The sequence below is a fragment of the Pteronotus mesoamericanus genome, unplaced genomic scaffold (assembly GCF_021234165.1).
Source record: "Pteronotus mesoamericanus isolate MK-2021 breed Mesoamerican mustached bat unplaced genomic scaffold, CSHL_Meso_final contig_59, whole genome shotgun sequence".
Taxonomy (NCBI): Eukaryota; Metazoa; Chordata; class Mammalia; order Chiroptera; family Mormoopidae; genus Pteronotus; species Pteronotus mesoamericanus.
The window spans coordinates 3941695-3959784 of NW_026555206.1; the positions used below are offsets into that span (position 1 = coordinate 3941695).

The 18090-nt window shown below is 46.3% G+C and overlaps 1 protein-coding gene across 1 annotated transcript; it reads right to left on the reverse strand.

The window, feature by feature from the left end:
- Nucleotides 1–5382: 5382 nt before the first annotated feature.
- Nucleotides 5383–15985, reverse strand: LRIT1 (leucine rich repeat, Ig-like and transmembrane domains 1). The gene is made up of 4 exons (XM_054580493.1): nucleotides 15864–15985; nucleotides 11834–12300; nucleotides 7568–7873; nucleotides 5383–6356 (listed from the first exon to the last, which is right to left on the reverse strand). Exons 1-4 carry the CDS (start codon nucleotides 15983–15985, stop codon nucleotides 5383–5385), a joined length of 1869 nt encoding a protein of 622 aa, XP_054436468.1.
- Between the last annotated feature and the right edge of the window lie 2105 nt (nucleotides 15986–18090).

Consider the following 18090-nt stretch of genomic DNA (forward strand, 5'->3'; position numbering starts at 1 on the left):
ATTCCTCTGTAAGAGAATAATGTGGGAATTTTTAATAAGATAGTCCTGGCTTCCAAGTGGCAAATCCTATTATTGGTAATCCATGGTGATGTAGGTCAGCGCAGCGGTGGAAAAGCCCCTGAATGCTCTGAGGTCTGTTGTGGCCCAGATCACAAGCTCAGTAAGAACCCATAATGATGGAGCTATGTCTCTTGATTAAGCTCAGAAAAGTAACCCTTTGTCTTGTTCTTGAGTTCAGAAAGCAAACTCTAAGGAAAATGTTCAATTCTATCCTGATACTGCCTTCCCTCAGTTTCTTGCTAAAAAATCTGAGACACCAGCAGGTAGTGCTATTCTGAGCACCATGGTTCAGGTAATTTGGCAAAATTCATTTAATATCCCATCAATCACAATTGGATCTTAAAACATAGAATTTCCAACCATACTCTAAAAGTGAATGCAGATGTTAGGTGGCAAGCAATTCTGTGACCATGCCTCTGTACGGTTCTCTCCCCAGCACCTTGTGTGGTGGAGTTGCATCTCTGTTGATCTGAGACAGCTGCATCTGTCACTTAGATGACCAGACTCAGAGAAGCATTATTATGCAAAAGATAAACCACAAGACTATGATTTAGTTTCTGATTAAACTAAAGCATGTTTTTTTTTAATCTTGGATCTCACAACTTTTCCTGAATGCTGCATATCTCTCATGATAAATAGAAAAAGCCTACACTTTAAAGTTACATATATGTGATTTTTGAATACTTGCTTTGCCACCCATTGGTCAGTCAACAAATATTTATTGGCCATCTGCTCTAAGCCACACACTTACTAGGTGCAAGAAATGCGATGGTGAGCAAAACTTTTATGGACTCAGTCCATGAGGTCTTCTCTCTAGCCTATGCTCCCTAGTCTTGACATCTTTGGAAAGTCGTTTAACCTCTATGAGTATCAATCTCTCCTCTGCAAAATGAGGAAATTAACACTTAGTAGTGCTTCTAAGTAATTTTGAGATTATGTAAAATAAAATACCTAACACACAGTAGATGTCCAATAAATTTTAATTCACCTCCCAAACCAATATACTCTTGAAGAGCAGCAAACTCTACTTCCCTATTACTTGGGGTACTTCCTGGTCAGTACTGAAATTCTATGGGTTCCTCTAAGACTCATGATACACATTATTCCCTACAAAAGGCCTCAGGGAAGAAAATCCTCTTAGTAGCTAACCAGTGGGAAGAGAAATGGGTCACAACTAAGCTGATTACATTTCAGGCTTTCCATCCAAGCCAGATATATTTGCTGGAGTTTCCAGACAGTCTAACTCTACAACCTGGCTAGATCTCTGGAGTTCCTCTCAAAGTAAAGATCAAAACAAGGAGAGTGCTATGGGCAGAAGGAGTGGTGGACATGGAGATACGCTGCCTAGACCCCCTTCAAGGAATGAGTCGATGCTCACCTGTAAGGAGTGTGCATGAGGTCATTCCCTTCCTCATGCAGCACACATGCAGTGACTGAGGGTGGTGAGGACACAAGGGCTTGACCAGTTTGGCCTGATGGGAACATCACTGATGAGTGATTTTTATTCCAGAGTCCCCTACCAGGTTGGCCAAGATTTTGTTAGGTTTGCTTCATGAGGGGAAAAAAATGTATTTTAACCCACAGGTAACACAAATCACTGGTGAATTGTTCTCACTCCAAAATATAAAATCCTGAATAATTTTCATCTCCTCTGCCCTACTCCACACACAAAATTTCTTCTCTGTTCATCCCATTTTAACCTCTTCAAATGAATGCTACTCAACCCAACCTTCTGGTGGCTTGCTGAAAGCTTATCATCTCTGGAATCCCTAGGCCACATCTGCACTGCTGCTCCTCCTCTCCCAACCCCTCATCTTCTGGTTTCCTAATGTGGCGTATGAGCGTAGGGAGTAGGTATGGAGTCAGTTAAGGCTGGAGACTAGGACAATTAAAGTTACTTAGTTTATATTATTTTTCTTAAATAACTGGTGGCTAAATGGTGTCCCTTAACACAAGAAATTTAACAACAAAGGGAAGGAGTCTCAATATGTTACACCCCCATCTCTCTTCCTGCAGGATGCTTTTAGGAATTGGGATTTTAGAGTGAAAGAGGCAGAGTCATAGGAGAGAACTTACTCTGTGTTTATGAAGTAATTAGATATAAATGGCTTCTAAGCAGCAGCTCTCTGGCTTGTTTTAACAGAATATTAATCACAGTTTCTTATCTATTCAATTGGCAGAACTGTGCTACAGCTCAGAGAACTAGGCGACTTGTCAGAAAGTAGATATACTGCCCTTCCTTTCTCAAGCTGCTGCTCTTCCCTCACACCTCCACCAATCATGTCTGAGATGTCCCCTTGGATACCTGTGTTTTGCAGCATGCTTGTGATGGACACACAGAAGACTATATTCCCAACCCCCTTGAAATAGTTGGGCTATGTGACTAATATTCTAGCTTATAAAGTGTAGCTGAAATTACTTTTTAAAAGTCCCTGCGTGATTCTCCATTTTCTCTTTTCCCTTGTTGCAGGACTTGTTGACATTCTAGGTGGTGGAGTTTTCAACAACCTAGGTCCCTGAGCGAATAAGTGAGGCAGAACCCTCACTTCATCCACATTTCCTACTGACTCAAGTAGACTCTGTGAAAGCAAAAACAAATTTTTTTATGGTAAGCCACTGAAATTTGGGAATGGTTAGCACAGCACAAGCATAACATGTTCTGACTAGAAATGTCCTTGCAATCAAATATAATATGCTCAAGTACTTGTAAGTTGATTTTTGTCTCTTCTGGCTTATATGATAGAACAAAAATTTCCAGCTTTAATTCTTTAAACACACTGATCACTGAGTCCCTTGATTGATAGTCTAATTTGAATAGCCCACATCTACTTCCTGGGATATAATTTCTGTTATTTGCCTTTTCATGCCCTGCAACTTACCTGAAATTACAGATATGTAACATCAGAAATAGCTTCTGCCTTGGTAAAGAGAAGTATAACCATGTAGCAGTCAGAAAATACATGGTGGAGATGCCACAGTTCCAACCACCCTCCAAACAAGTCTCCCAAAGGCAGTAGGCTGTGGGATCACCATAATGCAGGCAGGTCTTCAGCACTGGGAGACCAGAAATGCTTTTACTAAGACTCTAAGAAGACATTAGGTTTTCAAAGGACTGACTCACATACCAAAGACTAATACACAAACAAGACATCATTTTATTTTTTTACTACAGAATTTGTTTTTTTCAATAACTTGAATATTCACAAGCACAATCCAGTTTGATTATTTCTATAACAGCAAACTAAAAAAAAAAACAGAACACACAAAGGAAGGATGGTGATAGATGTGTATTGGGAGGCTAACCACCTGGGGGGTATGTTATCCTGATGACCAAGGTAGGTCTTAATGAATCATTGGAAAGTTTGAATTTTCTCTCTCTCTCTCTCTCTCTCTCTCTCTCTCTCTCTCTCTCTCTCACACACACACACACACACAATATTAGATAAATACTAACATACTAATAAGTTCTTTCTGTCAAGTTGCAGGTGATAGGCAAAAAAATATCCAAATATGGAAATCCTGTGCTCATGTGCATCAGTGCTCTCATGGTTCTGGTTCCGTGTTTCAGGGGCACACACACATAAAATCCATACCTGTAGTGAAATTGCTGAGAATTGTATTGCAGAGATCAAGTGAATATAGACCCTCAACTTGGCTTCAACTTGGATTTCAACTTAGAAAGTTATTAAACACTTGGATCCTCCAAGAAAATCCATTATAACCCTCTATAAATTATGCCACTCTTTGGGCTTCATTTTTCTAGTCTGTAAAATCAAGTAGCCCAGTCTATAATGTATTGTTGTGAGGGTTAAATGAGAGAAAACAAAAAAATATATTGTAAGGTCATATGTTATAAGGTCTTTTGTAAATGTGAGAGGGAATGCAGTAACTTTAGAAATCACAATACCAGCCAAATAGTTCCCTAGGATCACTTGCTGTCCCAAAATCTTCTCAGTTGTTGTTACCCAAAGGTTTTGGCACCAAAAATCCTGGATTCTCAATCCTGCAGACGAGATATGACACACTCTATCATTCCCTGTGCAGGAATGTCTGCCTGCTCCTGCACTCAGAGACATCTCAGGGGTTTCCCATCTTTAAGCAAATGGAAGCAGAATCTTCTTTTTAAGTGGCTCACTAAGTGATTGGGAAGATTTTTGAGACACCCTCAGGATCCAAGGTATGTTTCAGTAAGGATCACAAAGACTGCTACATGGGGGCAGAGGTGAGCTGCATGCTAGATAGCATTGTGTGTACTGTGACATGTGCCACAGAGGGTCTCTCAGGTCCCTCCAGACTGACATTCTTAGAGTAAGTGAGCAGTAATCTCTTCAGTATCATCCAAACCTCTAGAATTTACTGAAAATCAAATGATTATCTCTAAGCAGAATGACACCCAGAGGAAAATGTTAGAATCAGTGAATATACACAGCGAGGGCGTGTATGTGTGAATGTGTGAGACGGTACAAATGTGGCTACTGCATAAAGAGGCTGTGTATGTGAGGCCTATGAGTCAGCATAAATGTTATCAAGATGCAGTAGGTGAGAACATGTGTTAAGGACTCAACTCTGGAACCAATTACTTGATCCAACTTCCAGAGCTGCCACTTTCTAGCTGTGTATTTGTAGGCAATATAGTAGATTAGATCATTGCTCAGAAAAAATAATTATTGCCCCACCATGACCTCCAGCAGAGAACTGTTCTTCTCTGCCCTTTTAAAGTTGGGTTTGGCCCATGGCACTGGCTTTGGTAGACAGAATATGGACAGAAACGACAGTGTGCCAGTTATAAGCCAAGACTTTTAGAGGTATCATGTTTTTGCTCCTTCCTTTGATAACATCTGACCTCCCCATGAAAGGAACCTGCCCAGGTAGCCACTGACTCTCCATCCTGGGCCCCAAATAAGACACATGGAACAGGGCCACCTCATTCAACTCACCAACCTGTGGATTGTGTGAAAATAAGTGCTCATTGTTATATACCACTGAGGTTTTGCTTTTGTTATGTAGCAAAAACTAACTGACATAGGTAAGTTACTTAATTCCCCTATTTCTTCTTCAGGAAAATAAGGAGAAATGTGGTGTCTACTGCAAAAGACTGTTATAAAAATTAAATGAGTTAATGCATATAAAGCACTTACAACACTTCCTGGCACATAGTAAGTGCTTTAATCAGTGTTAGCTATTGTGTGTACTTGGATGAGTAAGTGAGCCAAGTGGTTAAGAGTAGGTGAGCATGATCCAGGTGTCAGAGTAAGCATATGGGAGCAGAAGGTGTTCACAGCAGATATGTGGGCATCTACATGTATAAGGAGAGTAAGCCCCTCAGCAGAAGTACTCATTGGCTCTTCGGCACCCCCTGGTTCCCAAGAGCTGAGAGTCCAAGCTGGAACGGGCTGAGAGGAGCCTGTCAGCCTCACTGAGGCTGTGCCTAGAAAGCTCCTCTGAGCCGTCCTCGCTGTGGCCCAGCCTGTCCAGGTTGACATAGGCACCTGCAGCCTCAGTGGCATCCCCAGTGCAGCACTTGCGGCAGCGCCTCTGGACAGCACCACAGCAGACGAGCAGGGTGAGGGGCAGGGCAATGACAGCAGCCACACTGATCACAACCACGTTGATGAGCTGCTGAGTGGCTTCAGCATCCACCACTTCGTTGGTGGAGAAGATGACGCACTGCTCTTTCTGGGGAAGCAAGCCCCACACAGAGACACATGCCACATACTTGGTCTTGGGTACCAGGCCATGGATAGTGACCCTGGTCTTCCCAGGTTGCATAACCAGCCGCCGCATGTCACGCTGCCCAAAGACTGCGTAGAAGACACTGAAGACAGTTGTGTTCCCAGCTTGAGGGGCCTTCCACACCAAGGTCACGCTCTGGTAAGTGTCCCCTAACACCTTGAGAGACCTCACCATTCGGGTCTCCTGGGGTCCCGTCTGCCCATTCGAGTGTTCTGCTGGGGCACTCATCTGGAAGTGCTGGAGCATCAGCTCCTCCTTCACATCGGGCACAGAGGGGCCAGTGGACAGGATTGCAGACTCAGGGATGTAGGGGACATGCCTGGCCATAAGCTTGTTGTACGCAGCAGCTTCCTCCCCTTCCCCTGTCCTTGCCCACAGTGCCTCTGCACTTCCACTGTGCTCTGTGGAAGTCTGGGGCTCAGTGACAACTAGGGAGATAAGAGTCTCAGAGGCTCCCAAGAAGTTCTTGGCCTGGCAGATGTAGTCTCCAGAGTCAAGGTGGGACACAGCTGGCAGACCCAGCAGAGTCCAGCTTGTGCCATCACTGGAGACTTCCTGATGCACTGGGGAGAGAGAGGCATATGTGAGAATGGATGGGCCCATATGCCCTAACCTACCTCCCAGACCCAAGTTCACAGCCCCTGGACTATGCATACTCTCCTGAAGACCTTGTCATCCCAAGAAAACCCTGGGACTCATTCAACTTTCCTTAGACTAGCCAAAGAGATTGAGATCACCTAGGCTCAAATTTGGGGAGAACCAAGCTGAGTCAGAGCATAAGAATTATCTGCCTTCTGAATCTGAGATGTTCATGCTGTGTTCCTCAGAGCCTTGGAATTCTGCAGAGCTGACCCTCAGAGGTGGCAGGCAGGTGCTTTGGGGGTAAGGTGGGGCAGGGTGGACATGAGGCAGTGCTCTACCCACCCCCCATCCAGCCCCATTGCCAATTCAATCAGAGCATCTTCAACTTTCTGTTTGAGATACGGAGCTCCTTATACAACTCTGTAAATTCATTTTAAATCCATAGTTCTAGAGCAATGCTTCCTAACCTAGTTGAGGGAGACAGAAAATAGCTGGGAAGAACATAAACTGTTCTCATCAGATGCTAAGAAATTGTTCCCCTTCAACCATCTTTCTGCATGTAGGGCTCTGGCTCCTGAAACCCCATTCCCAGCCCCTACCCAATGCCAGAGATGAACCATCTCTGTCTACACAGCAAAAAAGCACACAATTGTGGAATCAATCAGACTGCATTAGACTCCCAGCTCCTCCTTGTAGGAGCTGGGTGATGTAGGCCAAGCATTGAATTTCTCAAAACCTCAGTTTGCTTACATGCAAAATAAGAAGGATATTTAGGTTCTCTAAAGTTCAATGACATTATGCACAAGATACATTTAACAAATGTAGAGCTCCATAAATGATAACTCACATTCACTCTTAGTAATACTGACTTAAGGTTCACAACTGGGAAACTTACTATAAATATTAAATACACTAAAAGAGCATCTTCTACCAAAAGTCAGCATTTTTTTCCTCCCAAGGTGGGCCCTGAGTCTCTGATAGAGTGGCTAATGGAATATCATAGGACAGGCCATTGTCCACATGCCCTAACTCTGGGTGGAACTTGTCCAGCCCCACTCAGACAGAATGGGAGTGAACAGCCTTGCTTAGCCTACCTCCTGCTCCTTGACAAATCTGACTTTGCCCATTTGGGATGCTGACCCACCTGCCCTAGTCTGGGATCTCAGGACAGCGGTCTCTGTGGGTCACACACCTGTGCCATTGAGTGAGTGCCCATTGGCCCTTCTCCAGCTCATCTCAGGACCAGGGACTCCAAACGCTCCACAGTGTAGCAATACTGTGCTTCCCAAAGGAGACCTGATGCTGGCCACCCCTGGACGGAGCTCTGGACTCTGGCACCTCCTCAGTTCCAGCTGGCTGAAAGCCACTCCAGCCAGGCTGCGTGGGCTGGCACACCTCAGCCTGGCCTCTATGAAAGCCAGGTTTGGGGCCCAGCCTTCCAGGAAATGGACCAGGTCATAGAGTTGGCAGTCACATGCCCAGGGATTGTCCTGCAGCCCTGCAGAGATGAGAGGCAAGAGGTGAGCCCTAGCTATTCAGATCCCCATGCCCAGTTCCCAGTCCCCTCAAGGAGGACAAGGCAGCTCCTGAGCTCAGAGTCTTCAAAACTGGCCTCCAAGCCTGGTTCCTTGCCTCACTTAAGGTAGCTATGCGACCTTAAGCCTGGTTCTTCATCTCAAATGACCATACTAGTTCCCTTTCAGGGTTGCCATAAACATAAAGGAAAATCATATTAAGCACTGGGTAGGCCATACAGCATATGAACAAAAGTAGCAATTACTACTTCCATTCTTAGGCCCTTTCAGGCTACTGACCAGTGAGTGTTTCTGCAATAATTGCAATATGCCAAAACCCATTTCTAGAAATGCTTTTGACCCCAGCCACTTGGCCCCTTTCTTCCCAGTACAAGGGAAACTTTCAGCATCACCCCAAAAATGAAGGTAGTTGTTCTGACCCACCGTTCCTTTGACACAGGCTCAAAAGGAGAGAAGTGATGAGACCAGCAAATCAAATCCTATGCCATATCCTTACATTCTTTACTTTAAAAATGAACATCTTTACAGGGCTTAAAGGAGCTCACTGTACCTCCCATAAAAAAGCCTTCAACAGATAGAGGAGTATTATATGTTCTCAATTCTAAGGCACAAATGCTTTTTGTATGTTTATATTTCTGAAATGCTAAATAAATGTATTTAACATGATGTCCTTTTTATTCCCCAGAGACTGTTATTAAATTTGATACTGTATCTAATAATTAATGGCATCTTATACATTTACATACATATATTTGATTTGTTTGGAAGGGGGAATATGAGGGTTGGAAACCTAATGAACAAACTTAACTAATAAGCAAAATAGACAAACTCATAAATAGAGAGCAGGATGACAGCTGTTTGTTGGGGGACAGGGTTGGGGTTAGAGAATGGAGCAAAAAGGAAAAGGGACTCATGAACATGGACAACAGTCTGGTGATTTCAGGAGGGGGAGGATGGTATAAAGGGGTTAAATGGTAATAGAAAAAATACAATAAAAATTAAGAAAGAAAGGGGGAAAAAGACTGCATTCAGATCTGCTGTATATGCATGACTCTCAGGTACTTCTGAGCACTAGCTGGGAGTGTGTCAGTTCCTTCTCCCACCCCACCACACCATCCCACTGGTGGCTACTACCCTGAGTCACTGGGTAAATGCATGTAATGATACATCTGAACCCCAAGATTCAACACTGTCTGGCTTTGGTGTTGAGCTATCTGGCTTTTGCCTGTTACATCAGAGTCCCCAATAAATGAATGCAAAAAGCGAAGTGAAAAGACAATGAAATGTTCACCTGTCAGATTGGCAAGAATTAAACATTTTGGCCATTTTAGTTGTTAGCATCATTATAAAATAGATTTTCATCAGTTTTGCTTACTTCAGCATCCCCAGCACCAAGAATTGTGCCCACACATTCAAAGGCACCCAAATAAACTTACAGAGTGAACACATACACGGGTGGTCTCACACACATGGGTGGTGTCACACACAAACAGTGGGGCACAAGAATTGGCCCAGCGCCTTTCGAAACTATCAGATTGATATTAAAATATCCACTGTGCACACTCTATGAGCCAGTCATTCCACCTCTCAGTTCCTATCATAGAGAAACATTTGTCGGCCTGTACCAGGCTGCAATGTCAAGAATGTTCTCTGTGGCATCACAGGTGTTAACAAAATAATGAAAACAACCTAAAGGTCCAATAAAGGGGCAATGGTTAAATAAACTGTAGCATAACTATACTATGAAATATTATGCACCAGTTGAAAAACATGAAGTTGATTCACTTGTAATAACTAACAAAAGTCTCCAAGACATACTACTCGGTGAAAATTAGTGTTGGTTGATATATACAATATGATAAAATTGTATGTAAAGCACATAGATGAGTCCTGGCTAGTGTAGCTCAGTGAACTCAGCGCTGGCCTGAGAACCAAAGGATTGCCGGTTCAATTCCAAGTCAGGGCACATGCCTGGGTTTCAGGCCAGGTCCCCAGTAGGGGGCACATGAAAAGCAACCACACATTGATGTTTCTCTCCCTTTCTTTCTCCCTCCCTTCCTCTCTCTAAAAATAAATAAATAAAATCTTTTAAAAACACACAGATGAAATTTCTATGTGCACATATGTATGTGTATGTAGATATACTATAGAAGATAGGTAACATGCAAATAAACATAACAGTGGTTACCTTTTAGGACAGGAGAAGAACTGGAATTGGTAGATGAGACAAAAGGGTTTTTAGCTTTTTCTGAAGTATTTTAAATGTTTACATATATTTGTATATGACTTGTGTCATTAAAATTAATTTTCTGGAGTGAGTTATGTCCAGGCCATGCAGGTGCCTTGGGTAGGAAAGAAGATCTGGTTCACCTGGTAAACCACTGGTTTATTAGGAACAGGACAGAATCAGAGAGAGAGAGGGGGGCCAGTTGGTATAGTCCATTCAACTCTGCTTTGGCAAAGTGAGTGTCAAGGTTCTGTCTTCTGACTACATGCCTTAGAAGGTCTCTTGTCCCTCAATTTCCTTGCTTGTAACAGTGGGTCAACACCTCTTACTCTAGTTGCCACCTCTTACTCTAATTGCCTGACATGGTTGTTGGAACAGGTGCCAGATATATGTATACACACACACACGACACTCAGTTAAATTTGATTTTCAAATAAACAATGTTTTTCTATATAAGTACTTCCCTAGGCAATGTCCTTAATCAGGTGAAAAGTTCTGTAGGGTGGATGGAGCAGGAATGGGGCTTACTGGTCTCTGCCCTGCTTCCAGGTGGTAAGGCTCCCAAATAGTCCCTCCTTGAGAAATGTTCTGGGGCCTCAAGGCAGAAGCTGCCCCAGACCACTCTAAGATCCAGGCCACGGGTCATGTCTTCTGATATGATACACATCACCTCTTCATAGCCTCTGTAGTTCCCAGCCCCTCATGGGACATGGGAAACAGAATCAGCCTGTATGACAGTATTAGGCCCAAACCCTCCTCTTACTAATCCCCAGTTTATGTGTGTTCATCTATAAAACAGAGGGCATTGCACTCGCACTATTTTCCCCAGGAATGTGGTAAGGGTCAAGTTCTGTGAGGGGGAAGAGGAAGTTTTGGGGACCCTTCAGTTCCACCCTGATGCTGATGGCCAGTAAGGACTGACAAATTAGCAAAGAGTATGGAAGGACTGGTGTACCTAGCACTCAGAGGAATCTCTGAAGGGAGAGGGGAACCACATGCTTTGAAGACTATTGAGGTTGGGTCCCTGGAAGGAGACTGAGATAAAGATTAGCTTGCTGGGGAAAGGAAGAAAGCAGGAGAGGGGCAGAGTGCTGGGATGCAGGCCTGGGGAATCACTAGGGGAAGGGGCAGTCTGGAGCTGAAATAGCCCGTCAGAGTTGCCCCAGTGGCTGGGCCTTTAGATTCCTACCTGATAGGCCTTTGGATGGGGACTGTCCCCAGAAAGGGTGTGTGACCTTAGGCGAGGCTGCTCTGCTGCTGAGGTTGTCCTGACAAGGGTAACAGCTGAAGGCTGCTGCTGACAGCACAACCTTGATCAGGATCTGAGGGGCAGGGCACATCACTGTGCCTGCCACGAGACCTACTGTGTATTAAGCGCTGTCTTTATACCCTCAAAGCCAACCTTTTTTGAGACAGATCTTTCTATCATTCGCTCTTTTCAAAAGGAAACCAAGACACAGAGAAGCCAAGCCAAGGACACATAGCTAGCAAGAGGCAGAGCTGGAATTTGAACTGCAGCTGTCTGACTGGGCACTTGAGCTCCTAATGGTGTCAACAGGAGCCTTTCACCCAATGTTCACTCAGACCCGGAACAGGTGTGATTTCTGTTTTGCAGGTAAAGAAACTAAACTCAGAGAGGTTTGGTATCCTGCACAAGACCCCAACTTGGTTCCAAGTGAAGGATGCCATCTCTTACCTAGGACCAGCCTGATGCGGTGGCCCAGAAGGAAGGACCCGGTCTGCAGGTGAGACCAAGTGGCCAGCAGCTCCTGCGGGAGCCTCATCAGCTGGTTGCTGGAGAGGTCGAGGAAGGTGAGGTTGCCCAGGAAGCGCGCAGCCTCGGGCGGCACCGCCGAGAGGCGATTGGCCTGCAGGTCCAGCAGCCGCAGCTCGGGGGCGTCCCTGAGCGCCTCCCACGGGAAGGCAGCCAGGCGGTTCCCGGGCATGCGCAGCTCGCTCAAACGGCGCAGGCCCCGCAGCATCAGGATACTGAGCTCGCTGAGCGCGTTGTAGGGTAGCCACAGCTGCTCCAGGCGGCCCAGCGGCCTGAAGGCCTCCCCGGGCACCCTGCGGATGGCCGTCCGCTCCAGGCGCAGTCTGGAGGTGTCCAGTGGGACAGACGCTGGGGGCAGAGTCATGTCAGGGTCATTGCACACCACCGTCCTGGTCACAGAAATGGGGGATATTTGAGCAAAGGTCCAGTCAGAGATTCCCCGCTTCCCCGACCTCCCTTCAAAAATCCTGCTGATCTGCATGAGACACAGACACAACCTCCAGGCTGCTGTGAGCTCTGGAGATGGACCAGGAACAAGCGGCTTCCTGTTTTCTCTTTGGGCCCGCGGCGGCGCCGGTGGGGTGGTGCGGGGGGCCAAGGGTGGGGGCGCGGGCAGGGAAGCGGAGGCGGGGACTGGGACAGGGAAGAGGTTCTTGTTTTCAGAGCCTTTCACAGGGAGCCACCTGGTCTCTGTCACTGGCCTGAAGGACCTCAAACTTAAATTACTGTGTCCCATTACAGCCCACACTACCTGGGGTATATTAAGAATGGCTAGTATTCATGAATCCTGAGATCATCGTGTGCACTGGCCTACTGCAAATGTGTTAAGAACATGTTTGATGGTTAAATTATACCTCAGTGTTTGTAACCATTTTGGCTTTCTTCATTTAAATATATATATATACCAAGCACATCAGAAATGCAAGCCATACACAGGGTGCCTCAACCCTCTCTCAACTCTGAAGGGAACACAAGATGCTTAAGGATCTTAAAAGCTGGGACTTAGCAGCCCTGCAGTTAAATTCTCATCTGTGCTGTTTGCTTGCTGGCTGTGCGTCCTTGAGTATATGACATAACCTTTATTTTCTTCAGTTGCCCCGTAATAATAGACTCCACATCACAGGGTGGTGTGGGGGTTTAAATGAGGTCATGTGTGTACCAGCTCTGTGTGTCTGTCACTCATAGGATCCCAGTGCTATTGACCACTGTCATAAATTTCCACATCCCAGCACTGCAGGTAGATCTGGTCAGTCTCACCAGCTCCTTCCAATGCACCTTCTTCCCAAAGAGTGACATCTTAAACCTTGTTCTACTAAATTTGGCACTAAAGCAGAGGATAGAGAGATAACAGGAAGCAATCCTGCCCCCAAGGAGCCTACCATTCAGGGCTGTATTATATGCTATCCCAGAGAGCAGCACACTCACATAAGATAAAAAGGAAAAGATTATCAAGAAGATGAAACTTGGAGGCTGAGCAGGAGGGACCCAGCCCTTGTACAGGCCCAGTTTCCTCTGGAGAGCTTATCTGATCCCATAGAGGAGGAGGTGTCACATTTTGCTTTGTTGAGGGAGGTTGTTCCCTTGTGAAGTCATAACATATTGCTCATTCATGCCTCCCTGGGTAACACCCACACTCCACCTGCATTCATTAGTTTAACTTACATACTCTACATACTCTAAGTTGTCTGGGTTTGACTTGTTTTTTTTTTGTTGTTGTTGTTGTTTGTTTTTTTTGGTCAACAGTGCCCACAAAAGACAGTTACTTTCCACCCCCTCATATTCTTCAACTATACATGGCACCTCTACTGAGTAATGGGGCTGTGAAGATCCAGAAGAATATCAGCCTCACAGCTGCTGTCCTATACAGCTTATAATATAGCTAAGGAAGAAGCAGCATTAGACGCAATGATATTTTCAATGATAGTAGAAGTTTGGGTGTTGCAAGGAGAAAGGTCTTGATATAAATGGGAAGAAAGGAGTTGAAGAGAAAATGCATCTTGAAAGGGGGAGAAAGGGAGGAGGAATCAAAGAAACAAATAAAAGAGCCCAACACAGGCCAACAGCACAACTCCTGGTAGTGCACAGTGGGCACAAAGAACATGGTGACACATCTGTCCAGGTGCCCAGACTGCCCCTGCCCCATCACATATCACCAGTACCCACAGGAACACAAGCTCTGCTCATGATTACCAGAGCATGGAGCATGGGCCAGTCACAAGGGCTAGACCCTCTGAAAGGCCCTGGTTAGAGAGGGGGCTGAAGAGGGCATCTGAAACAGAAGGAGCCTTAGCCTGACTATACAATCTGTGCCTATAGCCATTTGGGACCTCAGGCCCCCTGCAGCTTTTCATGGCCTCATTCTCCTCATAGAACACTCAATGCACATAGGCTGGTAATCATTAAATGTGGGACTGTCAGGCAGGTAGACTGATGGTGAGAGCTCTGGATGGTCACTGGCTGACCTAAGCGGCCCTGGAAACTGCCCTTGGAATGCCATTTGCCATCCTAAAGCTAACCTGTTACTAGCAGTCCTCTCCGGTCCCCGTCATGACAGTGTCTTTGATGAGAAGAGTTCTGGAAATGGAACTGAATCCCTGGGTTCCAGTACCAGGTTTGTCACCAATGCTGCGTGACTCAGCCCTATGCTCTCTGTGGGTGTCAGGGGTGGTTCTTCATCACCCTGGTCACACTGTTTTTGGCCACAGACATTTTCCTGGCCTGCTCAGGACTCAGCCCTGGCTTCCCTTTGGGATAGGATCCTTACCTCTGATGATCCATATGAGTTGGAGCATCAGAGATTAGGGCCAAAAATGGAACTCTTCCTGTTCTTCAGACCATATGGGGTACCCTTTCTTGGGGTTCCTCTCTCTCCTCTACCTGCCCTCATACCCAATCAATTCAGCATTCGTTGCCTGGATCGCTGATAGAATTGCACTGACAATATTGCTGCCCTGATCAGAAACCATCAGTATCTCCCCAACACCCATCTAAGACAAGGGAGAAAAGGAGGATTGAATTTCAGAAGGTAGGGAAGATAGTGGGAAAGGCCCTAAGCCAGGGCCTGAAATCCTTGAGCAAGATGGATGAGGCAGTAGGCATTAATGGATAAGCTGGAGGGAAGATGGTTTAAAGACAGTTGAAGAGAAGGAGAATGAGCTATGGTGGAAGAGCAAGGGCCCACAAACCCCAGAGGCATGGGAATATCCATGCAGGGGGAGGAGGAGTGGATGGAGGCGCTCTCAGAGCTCAGATGGGTTATGGGGGAAAGTTAAAGAGAGGCTGAGGAGGAAGGAAGTCTTGTCTGCAAAGGAATGGGCAGTCCTGGCCTTTTGGAGAACCTCTAGAAAGGAGTTTAGGCTGAGACTCCTGAGGACTTTGACATAGGAGATCCAAAGAGGGAGAGCATGAGGAGGCTTACTACACCAGATGGTGTAGTAAGAAACACCTGGGATGTGAGTGGATACCCCTGGGAGGTGAGGCAATAGAATGGGAGAGGACTGGGAAAGAAGAGGCTGAGTAGATACAGAGAGGATGATGGGAAGAAGGGAAGGAGGGAAGGAAGGAAGGGAGGGAGGAGAGAGGGAGGGAGAAAGGAAGGAAGGGAGAGAAGAAGGAAGAGGTTAGGGGGACTTCCTGGGCCCTTCAGGAGGTTCCTGTACACCAGGATCCTGGAGGAAGATTCAAGAAGGATTTCTTGGAGTTGGCACGCCTGTGCCCCACTGCCACTCCCAAGTGTAAAGGTACCTGTTATCACCCAGGCAGAGTCATGCCCTGCTGGCTAGACAATAATTCAGTGCAAACCAGCCTTGTAGGACCCCTGGGCCTCAAGTGCCAGGGAAATGGAGGTCTTACCTGGCCACACTCTGAGGGTCCTGCATCTAATCCTCCCAACCAGGCACATTGGTAGAGCAGAAGGGCCAGGACTACCCATCCCACACACATGGTGCCATACCTGACCTTGTTGCCATCGCCCAGGATGCGGAGACTGCAGCTGCACTGAGAGGGGCAAGAGCTCCGGGCTTGGGGGGGTCCCCCGAGGGCGAGGAGCCAGAGCATGCCCAATGTCACCCTCATGGCTCCTGGCTCCTCTGTAGCTCAGGCAAAGTCCTGTCCCTGGACAGCTCTCTCCTGCCCACCCAGCAGCAACTGGCCACTGGCGCCTCAGCCCTCACACACCTGCATCAGATAAACAGGACAAGCTGGGGATTAGGGAAGGAAGCTCCAGCCAGAGCACTCAGCGGCTTATTGCTTCCTGGAATCACCTAGTCCTGAGAGTGGGGGTGGGGAGATCCCCTTCTGTAAAACAGTTGCAGGTTCAGAGAGGCCAAGGCCTGGCAAGGTGGGGCGGGCAGGTGGGCATCCTCCCCAGGACAAGCAGCTGCTGGGCCAGTTTGCTGGGCTGCCCACCTGCAAAGCCATCCCAGGCCAGCCAGGCTTTGGGCAGCAGAGACCCACCAGGTACCTGGGTTTAGAGGAGATAAAGACAAACCCTGGTCTCTGGAAGGGCTATTGGAAATTATTTTCTATGATACTATTTAATAGTGAAAAAGCAATAAGATGAAGGCAATGAAGATACTAGAAAGAGCCCAAACTCCAGGGCCACACTGCCTGGGTTTAAATTCCAGCTCCTCCATTTAAGGGGTGTGTGAACTTTGATGAGTCACATGATTCCTCTTGGCCCCTGTGTCCTCATCTGTCAAAAGGAAGTAATGTTACTTTACTCAGGGTGTTTGTGAAAATTATACAACCCAAGTTTCCCAGACTCGACAGCCTGTGAAAATGGAAGTTCTCTCATGAACAGTAAGGACCCAATTTTGCTGGCACTTACAAGTACCATGCAGGAGTTGGGAAAACTCAGATATTTTGGAGAGACATCAACAGTGTCTCCCAAGGGCTCATGAACCCTCCCAGCCTGCCAAGAGAGCAGCTGCCTCCCCAAACGCTCTATGGACAACCAGTCTCCAAACACTGCCATCTGAGCTGAGCTCTTCTGGCCATTACCACCAAAGCCAAAGACACAAGGTGTCTCCATGTGAGGGGAGAGGGTTCCCATCTCCTCAAGTCGTCATACTCTGAGGAGGGTCCCACAGCAGATCTCAGAGTTTTGGGAGAAGGTACTTTCAGTTTTTACAAATTGTCCCCTTCTCCCAACCTCATCCTATCGTAGACATCACCCTTCACTCATTCATTCTTCACATTTGACCCAAAGGCTTTTCCAGAAGATTCCTTTGGCTTCTCCAGAAGGTTTTTCATTCCCTCATGCTCATGAGCCTAGGCAGGCCTAGACCAGTGAGATCTGACCAAATCAGGTACCTGGGGCCCAGTGCACACATGAAAAGCCTGGCTCTGTGCCAGCCCTGTTTTGACAACACTGCCTTCTAGGAAATGTTGGCTCCCCTCCCTTCCTCTCTCCCATTCCAACTGATACAATTTTTCTGTGCTTCCCACCTCTACCTCATTCTCCCCAAACAAAGGCCAGCCTGGACCCTTTCCAGATCTCTGCCTTCCCCTCCTCCTTCTGGGGCTGCCATCCTGTCTTACCTAGCTGTCCTCTACCCTTGATTCTTAGTCCTGTCCTGCTTTTGATTCTGCCTTGAAGTCTTTAGCAATTTTGCAGGAACTAAAAAAAATTAAAAAAGGAAAAACAAAAAAACAAACAAAAACAAAAAAACACCACCCTGACATATGCATTAACCATAATGCAAAATGGAAACTGGGAAAGGGCAGAAACAACTCTGTGGTAACTAAGTTATCAAGAAAGGCTTCCAGGAATATGTGGGTGTCAGCTCAGCCCTGAGGAGTGCTTAGGCTTAGACATAAGCAGGGATCACAAAAGGAAAGACACAGGAAATGAATGCTTACAAAATAATATTAGCTGCTTGATCAGGAGCCCTGGGGGTTAGCAGATAGGGCTTTTGTGAATTACTGTGTGGCCTCAGGCCAATTCTTAACAGCCTTGAGCCTCAGTTTTGCTCTGTGAAATGGAAAGGAGTTGCAGGAATCCTCGTAAGGTCAGTGAGCACAGTGTCTGGCCCTTAGTGAGCACTCAATAAACATTAGCTATATTGCTGATAGCATTCTAGGCTTTGGTGTCCTTATCTGAAAATGAGTTAAGTTGCTCTACTTAATATGTCCTGATGCAAATTTCACCACAAGCCAGTGTGTAACTTGTACCAGGA